The following is a 10,251-nucleotide window of genomic DNA, read 5'->3' on the forward strand; positions in this document are numbered from 1 at the left end:
TATATATACCTTGGTCTGAGTTTGAGGCTTATTTCCAGAAAAAAAGCAAAATCCGTCGAGAGAATCAACGCATCCTCCTTTCCACTTTGGTTCTGGGCGCGCATGCGCAGTTCACGGAGCCGGCTCTCTGCAAGTATAGGCACTGTAGCCCGGCTCCGCTGCGTCGGGAAAACCCCTATTCTAAAACTCGCCGCTCGGCTAGCACGTCATCCATAATAAAGAGTCATGAATAAAAACAAAAAGGATTTTATTGAGAAAAGAGAATTGCAATTAACGACTGCTTTTGTACATAACGGTGCGCACTGGACTCAAAATTTCGCAGAACACCGGCAATTTGAGTGTATTATCCTTGCCATTGTTGTGTTCGGAAAATTGTAGTGCAGTCTGAAGCGACTCGCTTACCATGACACCTGTGATGTTGGGCTTTGTGTTGGTCGAACTTCGAGCACGAACTCCTCACTGGCCGATGAATCAGCGTCTGATTCTCTACTCATCACCACTTCCAAATGGCCTCTTCACTGAGCTAAGTAGCTGCTTGAGATTCTCCTGAGGCGAGGAAACAGCTGAGCTGTCGATACTAGTCCCTCACAGCTTGGATTGACTGAGATGGCTTTTGCCGCTTGTATTCAGATTTTTTCGCGCCTACGTTCAGCTCTGTTCTTTGCGCTTAACTCTCGCCATGCCAAAGCCAGACTCAAGTTGAGGGTTACAGGCTCCTGATGCTGTGCACTTTTTTGCCTAGTTAACCTTTCTGCCTTTCCATTCTTCTGATTCTTTTTTTTTTTTTTTTTGCCTTGTACTGTTTCTGTAAGGAAGCAAGGGAGTCAAGTTGGCAAGCTGCTATGCAGAGGGCTATCGAACATCCCATCTTCTTGGCGCCGTTTTTATGTGTTCCCATTGAAGGCCTCCGCCTTATCTCAGGGGGCTCGGGAGCCGCACACCGAGCGACGAATGACCACAAATGAAGGCTGCTCCAGGAACAAAAACACTTTAATTATGTTAGAAAAGAATAAACAGAAGAAATCAACTGGGTTAGTGTGTATCAAGGTACATATGCAGAAGACGAGCCTACGGGTACGGCGAACGTTGCACTGGCGAGTCGACCAAATATCAGTGTTCTCTAAAATAAAAACAAACACCGCTGGCGGATACACATGCGGCACGTTACAGCACGCGCGAGCGAAAATAAACGCCCCCCAGGCGAGTTCACTCACGCAGGTTGTTCCTCCGGCGGGGAGTGGCCGCACTCTTGACGCCGACCGACAGACACTGCCGCGACGCTCGCGACCCAGTCCAAAAAAGCCCCACGGCGCCGATCGCTCCCCGCTTATCTAGTCCCGATTAAGGGTCATGTGCACACACCTGTGCACATGACCGGCTGGCGTGACATGCGCAGAAGGTCGCCGCCGGTTCTGTCCCGCCAAGCGCTCGCTCGAGGTTACGTGGCCCACATTCCCCCCCTCACAAGACCAAACCCCTCCCAGGGGTTGGAAAAAAAAGGAGAAAAACGACAAAAGAAAAAAAAAATGGCACGGAGAATCGGCAGGGTCCAATAACACACCATGGAAGAACGGAAAAAAAGGAAACAACAACGAGGAAAAACAACACCACCGACAAAAGTTTTACACATCATCAATGTCGATGAGGTTGCCGTCGGCCGAGGTGTCCCGGGCTGAAGGGCCATGTGGCGCCTGCTGGCCCTGGTGGAGAGCCGTGGCAAACTGTATCAGCATACGTTGCCTGGCGCTGTTCGGAGCTCCCGGTTCCAACGCCTCTCGAAGGGTGTTGTGCAGCCGCCGCTGCTCCCGGTGTTGTGTGCTACGGTTGTGTGCGTCCTCCGATATCACACACGTGTCGCACAGTGCACACCACCCCACGTTTGCTTCTTCGCGGAGGGGCGGGATGGGGTCCGAACTGCGCAAGTCGTCCAAAGTACGGCCGGAAAAGGGCGCTGGCACCGGCAGGGTGCCCCTCTCCGGGCGGAGCTGGGTCTCCCAGGCGGCGGCAGAGGAGAAGGAGGCCTCCGTACCACCCCCTATGTGGCACCAGGTTGCGACGTGTCGCTGTCCTCTTTGGCCCGGGGGCGCCCCACCTTTGTGCCGAGGGAGATCTCGGTAATAGGGTTGCCGATACGAACTGGAGTGGCGTGGCATCCTGCGTAAAGCCGCAAAGGCGACAAAGATTCGCATGCATAGCCGCGTATAGCAGTGTACGATAGTCGGCAGGACAAAATGTGAAACACTTCTGTGGTTACAATTCGTTTTGACGCTCGTGGTATGTCCTGAGGTCAGCGACATTGACTGGACCAGTATTTCGGCCACTGTGCGTTTCACGAAGGAGGTAGGAAAGCCTAGACACCTGCTTTGTTACCACGTAAGGACCAATCCATCGCGGAGCGAGAGAAGCCGCAAAGGCCTTTGACGCGTCGCTAAGGAAATGTGCGCGCCGCAGCACTTTGTCACCTACCGCAAACTCCAGTTGTCGCCTGCCTTTGTTGTATTGGTTACAGTGTTCTAGGCGGGCGAGATCCAGGCTCTCTCTAGCTTCTTTCAGGGTTCCGGTCAGGCGTTTAGCCAGATCTTGAGTGTACCTAGAATAATTGTGATCTGGTAAATCAGAACTGTACGCGAAATGATTCTCAATAGGAAAGTGAAGTTCACGACCGAGGAGGATTGATGCCGGCGTAAACCCAGTGGACCGGTTTACCGTGGTTCTCGTAGCGAAGGCCATTTCCTGTAGCCGTGCGTCCCAATCCTTATGGCACTCTGTGAATGCCACCAGCATAGTCTTTAGATTTCTGTTCACACGCTCTGTGATGTTAGCTTGAGGGTGGTAGGGTGTAGTCTTCTTTTGCTGCACGCCAAGAGCTTTGCAAGTGTCAACAAATATCTTGCCTGTGAAGTATGTGGCATTATCTGTGATAAGTTGCGCTGGGAAACCGAAGCGAGTGAACGTTTCTAAGAGCTTATCCCAGATCCCTTTCGCGTCTAGCTTGCGCAATGGGTACAAGTCTACCCATTTCGAAAAGTGGTCTGTGATAACAAGCAAGTAGCGGTTCCCCTTAGTCGATCTGGGGTAAGGGCCCATCACGTCACAGGCCACAATTTCCCATGGGTAGCTGCTCTCTACTGGTTGCATAAGGCCCGGTGGTTTACCTCCCCTCGGTTTGGCAGTCTGGCATGTAGCACAAGTTTGAACATACTTCAGAACATCCCTTCTCATCCGCGGCCATGTCACAATGCGGCACAACTTTTCGAACGTCTTCTTCCCATCGCTATGGCCCGCCAGGTGTGTGTCATGAAAGTACTCTAGAAAGTGCTTGCGAAGGCTTTTGGGAACGAGCACACGAAATGCTGACTCACCACTGTCTGTGTCGGCAGCAGGAATATACCTTAGGATCAAGCCATCTTCTGCTTCAACGTAGCAGTCATAGTTTCGGTTAGGCGCCTGGCTCCCTGCCGGGTCGGCGCTGGTCAGACTCTGGCGTATCTGGCTGCACTGGTCGTCTGAGAGTTGAGCGTCAAGGAGCTCTTGACGGGACACCAGTGTGCCCCAGGAGTCTGCAGGCACTGTCACAGCGTGGACTGCGGGTGCTCGCTCGCCCTCACCCGGAAGTGGAGCTCGAGACAGGGCATCGGCCACTTTGTTGAATGTGCCTCTTCTGTATTCTACCCTGTAATTATATTTTTGGAGAGCGAGTGACCACCGGGCAAGACGGCCAGCTGGATTTTGCAGCCTTGAAAGCCACGATAGGGCCTGGTGGTCGGTCTGAATAGTGAATTCGGCGCCATCTAGATACATGTCGAATTTCTTTAGTGCAAACACAATCGCGAGACACTCTTTCTCTGTCACACTATAGTTCCTTTCCGGTCCCGTCAGTGTATGACTGGCAAACGCCAATGGGCAAAGCTTTCCTTGATGTTCTTGAAGCAATACCGCACCAATTCCATACTCACTCGCATCCGTTTGTACTGTGAATGGCCGGTTAAGATCTGGAAGCCGCAGGCGTGCAGTATCCGCGATGGCTGCCGACAGTGAACGGAACGATTCCTGTTCCGCTTCTGTCCATGACCAGCGGGCACCTTTCCGGAGGAGTTGATGGAGGGGTCGCGCTAGGTCGGCGCAGTTCGGGATGAAGTGGCGGTAGAATCCCACCATGCCCAAGAACCGCTGGAGACTCTTTATGTTTGTTGGTGGTGGGAGCTGTAGAATGGCTTGGAGTTTCTCTTCATCTGGGCGGACTGTGCCCTGTTCCACAATGAAACCAAGAAGGTTGATTGTGCTTGTGACTAACTGAACTTTGCTGGGGTTAATGGTGATGCCCGCATTTTGCATTCGTTTAAGGACACTGGTTAGATGAAGGAGATGCTCTTCCAGGCTTTCTGAGAACACTACCACATCATCCATGTAGGCCATGGCATAGTTAAATTTAGCGTCTCCGAGCACAATGTCCATTACACGCTGAAAAGTAGCAGGTGAATTGCTCAAACCGAAAGGCAATCGCACAAATTCAAACAGTCCCCGATGGCACGTGAAAGCAGTTTTCTCGATGTCACAGTGGGCAATCGGGATCTGCAGAAAACCCCTGCTACAGTCAAGGGTTGTAAAAACCCTAGCTGACCCCAGTGAGTACATAACAGAGTCAACTGACGGGAAAGGGTAAGAATCTCGTACTGTCACAGCGTTCAGACGTCGATAATCGACACACAACCGTGCTGTGCCATCTTTCTTAGGCGCGAGAACAACAGGGAACGCCCAGGGACTTTTTGATGGTCTCACCGCACCGGTAGCCACCATTTCGTCGAGGGCCCCATCCAGCAGCGCTCGCTTGTGGACACTTAAGGGCCTTGGGTTGAATCTGATAGGACGAGCATCGCCGGTGTCGATCCTGTGGGTTAGTACGCTGGCCTTCCCCGGAGCCTCCGTGAACATTGCTGCATAGGGCCTGAGCACTGTCTCGATTCTGCATTTTACCGCTGGTGGCCCAGTGAAGGAATTCAAAACAGTTAGAATACCACTTCCTGTGATACTGACCGAATGGCCGTCCGCAGCAAGCAACTGTGACTGTGGCTCAGCGGCCTTGCTCTTGAACTGAAATGCTTCTGTACCGGTGCCGTACCGGTAGGTGCCCTTACTGAGATCGATCACGATCCCTGCCTTGACTATGAAGTTACGACCTAGTATAACTGGCCAGGATAGTCCGGGGAGGTGTAAGAAACGCTGTCTAATCTTATGACCATTTATATTAACTGTTAGGCGGGCTGCCGAGGTTGTGGGTACTATGTGAGTCGATGCCATACGAAGTTTAGTGTTCACCCTCCGCAACCGGACATGTTTTTTCTCACAGGAATTCTTTACCTGATCGCCGAAGACTGACACCGTAGACCCTGTGTCAAAAAGGGCTGGAAGTTCCAGTCCTGCGATTTTTATCAAGACTAGCGGGGTCTTGTCTGGTTGGCCTTCCTCACAAGAAGTTGACGGAACTGCACTCACCGAGTGTTTGTAGGGTTTCTCGGGGCCTGCCTCATGCATAGCAGGTGGTGACAATGGTACCTGTGTCGATGGCACCTGGGTTGAAGGCACCTGGGTTGGTGGCACCTGGTTCGATTCAGGCAGGAAAGGTAGCGACTGGATCAGCTCTCCCGGTGGTTGGCCACGTCTGTGCGGCCTGGCCGCTGGATGGTGCGATGACCAAAACACCCTCCCCTGTGTTGTCCTGGATCTGCGAATAGGAGGACAAGTTGTGCCCGGGGGCGACGCCCACTTCTCACTTGATGGCGACACCGTTGCACCCGGTGGTGACACCCACGTTGCACCCGGTGGTGACACCCGCGCTGCACTGGTAGGTGACACCCGCGTTGCACCCGGTGGTGACACCCACGTTGCACCCGGTGGTGACACCCACGTTGCACCCGGTGGTGACACCCACGTTGCACCCGGTGGTGACACCCACGTTGCACCCGGTGGTGACACCCACGTTGCACCCGGTGGTGACACCCACGTTGCACCCGGTGGTGACACCCACGTTGCACCCGGTGGTGACACCCACGTTGCACCCGGTGGTGACACCCACGTTGCACCCGGTGGTGACACCCACGTTGCACCCGGTGGTGACACCCACGCTGCACCCGTAGGTGACGTCCACGTTGCACCCGTAGGTGACGTCCACGTTGCACCCGATGGTGACACCCACGTTGCACCCGATGGTGAATGGTAGCCGGCAGCCGCTGTAGGTGATGTCCGGGAATCGCGCGGTCCGACGCGGGGTGTCCCCACTGCTGCCACACAAGGAGGCTCAGGACCTGCGTTTTGCAAAAAGGCATGCGACCCCGAAAAACCGTGGGCCGGCGAATGGTTTTTTCTGCTTACCACCGCCGGCCGTCTTCGTTTCCCTGCTGCCGATAGCCTCGGGGGCTAGGGCACTGGCTCCTGTAATGGCCCTGACCGCCGCACTTGAAACACACTGGACTGTTTGTGTTGTCCCTATCCTGATGTGCCGTTGCACCGGAACGTCTAGTACGGCCCTCGGTAAGCCGTGATGGAGACCGCATGCTCCGATTGCGGGTTTGGGAATGGCTCAGTATTTCAGCAGGGTGGTGACTGAACGGATCTACCGAGCGAGGCAGCTGGGGTGGCAGTTCAGAGTTCCTGGTTACCGCGGATGGGCCGGACCACGCACAAGACGGTTCCAGGGAGGTTTCAGGCGGAGGTGGTGGCCGATAGGTAAGCTCAGCTAGCATTGCGGCCTGAATATCAGAAGCAGCTTTGGCAAGGTGATCCAGTGTTGCGAAGGTACGTCCCCGCAAGTATGCCTGAAAGCGTGGGTGTGCTTGACGTATCGCGCGCCTAACTTTTTCGGTTTCCGGCGCGGCAGGGTCGGCACGCTCATATAGTTCCTGAAAGGAGCGGATGTATTCTAAGAGGCTTTCCTCCTCGGCCTGTGTGCGGGTGTGCAGTTCGTCCTTTATACGAATGTCATAGTCGGGGGGTAAGAATTCCGCCCTTAAGAGCTCCTCAAAGTGCGCCCAGCTTTGAAAGGTTTGTCGACGGCGCCAGCGCGCGGCGGAAGCGGTCAGAGCTACTGGCAAGACGCGTTGTAGCATAATATCATCGGGCAGTGCTTCTGCTTTGCGGTAGTCCTCCATTTCTTGTAAGAAGTCTGCTACTGACCTCATCGGTATGCCCCTCGTATTTAGGCACTGCGAGCTGTGGGCGGAAGGTAGGTGTTGTTTGTGCCTGACGCTCCAGCATCACGGTTAATTGACTGAAAACCGTAGCCAAATCTGGTAAAGCCTTCCCCTTGTCAGAAGTTTCTGCTGCTGCCGCCCCCTTCTCTTCATGATTAGACATTGTGTTAGCTGTGTGGTCCTCTGACTCGTTAGGCGAAGTTGTCTTACCAGAACGTAACCGCATTGAAAAGTGAGTGATTCATGTGGAAATATGGAGCACGAGGATTGGAAACTTACGTTGCAGCGTAGGTGGGCGTAGTCCTAGCAGGCTCTGAAGGGGCGGATCTTCGCTCGCCGTCAACAGGGCACCCTGTTCACCATCCAACAACCGGACGGCACCAAGTGGTCTTCGCGGCACGGATGCGCACTCCGAAATACCGGTGACAAGTTCCTGAAAGCTTGAACAAGGAAAACAAAACCCGTTGGGCGCCAAATGAAGGCCTCCGCCTTATCTCAGGGGGCTCGGGAGCCGCACACCGAGCGACGAATGACCACAAATGAAGGCTGCTCCAGGAACAAAAACACTTTAATTATGTTAGAAAAGAATAAACAGAAGAAATCAACTGGGTTAGTGTGTATCAAGGTACATATGCAGAAGACGAGCCTACGGGTACGGCGAACGTTGCACTGGCGAGTCGACCAAATATCAGTGTTCTCTAAAATAAAAACAAACACCGCTGGCGGATACACATGCGGCACGTTACAGCACGCGCGAGCGAAAATAAACGCCCCCCAGGCGAGTTCACTCACGCAGGTTGTTCCTCCGGCGGGGAGTGGCCGCACTCTTGACGCCGACCGACAGACACTGCCGCGACGCTCGCGACCCAGTCCAAAAAAGCCCCACGGCGCCGATCGCTCCCCGCTTATCTAGTCCCGATTAAGGGTCATGTGCACACACCTGTGCACATGACCGGCTGGCGTGACATGCGCAGAAGGTCGCCGCCGGTTCTGTCCCGCCAAGCGCTCGCTCGAGGTTACGTGGCCCACACCATAAAACAAACACTGCAAGCTGAAGTACAGTTTAGAACAACGGCTAGCCGACTACGAAGAGCTCAGACCTTGTCAAGGCCGCATCGTTGACTCAAAGCGAAGCCGACATACGGACAGCCTAGTGTGCAAAGTTTGGCAGTTCGGCAGCGCAACAGGGACGAAAACCAGGAGCATGAGAGGGAAGCGCGTCCGGGACCGCACGCCCGGTCCCGGTTGCGTGTTCGTACGTCGCCTTTCTTTTGTCGCTCTACTTTGTGAGTGTGTCTTAACTCTCACCGAAAAGCGTTAACGGCTTCACGGAACACACATTGCGCTTTGGGAAAGAAAACTACAGTTCCCGCGGCCACTGTAGGCACTTGTCTTTCTTCCTGTTATTTCTATCTTACGCTTTTACCGGCCTCTCTGTTCACGTTCAGCAAAATTTATTGCAACCACATGTTGCTGTTTTCCCGACAGCGGCGGCACTTCTGCTGCACCCAGAAATTTGCTGGTTCCTCCTTTCGGGGTCTTTCTTACGCTGACCCTCGGTTTGCTGTTCTTCTCCGCTCTTGCGCTCCTCTCCCCCTCCCTTAGAACGGCGACACGCCCGCTTCGGTTCTTTCCAACCCCACAGGACTCGTTCAGGCATCCCGCCGTATCGGCTGTTGCGTATGTTCACCGCCCGGGCGGGCCTTTCTTTAACTTGCGTTCGGACTCCTCTGCTTTGTTTTCAAGCACTATCCATATTAACGATACAAAAATACATGGACCCAAGTGGGGCGCGTGCATTCTTCCATTGTCCGGACAGCGGGTTTCCATATTAACGAGGCATAAATACATTGAAAAGGTTTAGTCTCCAGAAAAACTGTCCATAATTTGGGTCGTCCATATTAACGGGGGTCATATTAACGGGACACGACTGTACAGGTAATTTATTGGGCATAGGGTGTGACATGTCCAGACGATACCAACGACAATGGCAACAATTTGGCCTCACAGATTGGCACCTATATGTTTTAATTGTTGCAATAAATGTTTTTCAGTCACTTAACAAATTGCTATCCATATCAGAAACAATACTCATGCACTGAAAAATAAAATGAAAATACTGAATAGAATGCATATATATACCTTGGTATGTACTGTACATTTAGGGAGCCAAGATGTGAAAGTTGTCCAGAATAAACAAGCGGCTGCGTCTCCAAGACTGCAGCAAGACTGCTGACAATAAAAACAAAAATGGCACAGACACATGTAAACACTGAAATGAAGTGAGTGCTCTACCAATTAGCAGCATTGCATATACGATATCAGCCCAAATTTATAGTCTACTAACACGTATACAGTAACAAGGCAGCTGCAAGTGACCTGAAGGAAGTTAAGCAAACTACCTTTCTGGCCGCATTTTGGCAGCTCGCTGCATTCCTTACTCTGGGCCTCAAGCAAACTACTGTATATTGTGTCATAGTGTATATATTTCTTTTTATTTTTACCTACCCTGTCATTTCTCCCTATCGTTCACCTTTTTGATTTCCTCTACCCTTCCTCGCTATCCCTTTAATTCCACCGCCCCAGTTCAGGTGCTTCAGATATCAGATACCGGGGCTGGCAAACATCTTTTCCTTCCTTTTGTATATATAATAAAATAACCACTAAAGCAACAAAGGCTGCTAATGCTAATTATCTTAAATTACAATCAAATAAGCAGACCGAACTGTAAAACAAGTGCCTACGTTGTCGTGTAGCGCTGTCGCAAGTTCCTGATAGAAAAAAAAATGTATTAGCGCGAAGCTTTGTTGGAAAGAATTCCATTCCTTCCCCACTGCTTGTTTCCGACGGGTGACTGCATTGAAACTGTCTGTAATGCGGTGTGTTGTTGACTTTGTGCAGTGTTTCTTTCAACTAGAGTAGTATTTTGATGCGTGATTTCACCCCATTTAGTTTTGTATAAGTATTTATTTATTTATTTATTTATTTATTTATTTATTTATTTTTTTTTTTTGCGTTTTCTGTCAATACCAATGCCAAGGTCAATGTACAACTGGTCGCGCAA

General features: G+C 52.1%; 1 protein-coding gene and 1 pseudogene across 2 annotated transcripts; both read right to left on the bottom strand.

Annotated features, from left to right (window-relative positions):
- Positions 1-952: 952 nt before the first annotated feature.
- Positions 953-10,046, bottom strand: LOC146206962 (uncharacterized). Of its 2 annotated transcripts, none has more exons than XM_084587173.1 (3): positions 9,330-10,046; positions 7,467-7,627; positions 953-2,154 (listed from the first exon to the last, which is right to left on the bottom strand). In XM_084587173.1, exon 3 carries the CDS (start codon positions 2,151-2,153, stop codon positions 1,623-1,625), a length of 531 nt encoding a protein of 176 aa, XP_084443299.1. In that variant the 5' UTR covers position 2,154; positions 7,467-7,627; positions 9,330-10,046; the 3' UTR covers positions 953-1,622. The 2 variants fall into 2 exon arrangements, 1 of the variants encoding a protein (XP_084443299.1); XR_014703369.1 differs by lacking the exon at positions 953-2,154 and adding an exon at positions 6,141-6,302.
- LOC146206963 (uncharacterized) lies at positions 6,366-7,418 on the bottom strand (annotated as a pseudogene).
- Positions 10,047-10,251: the final 205 nt, after the last annotated feature.

The sequence above is a fragment of the Amblyomma maculatum genome, chromosome 1, assembly GCF_055883805.1.
Source record: "Amblyomma maculatum isolate TAMU_Amacu chromosome 1, ASM5588380v1, whole genome shotgun sequence".
In the NCBI taxonomy this organism is placed as follows: Eukaryota; Metazoa; Arthropoda; class Arachnida; order Ixodida; family Ixodidae; genus Amblyomma; species Amblyomma maculatum.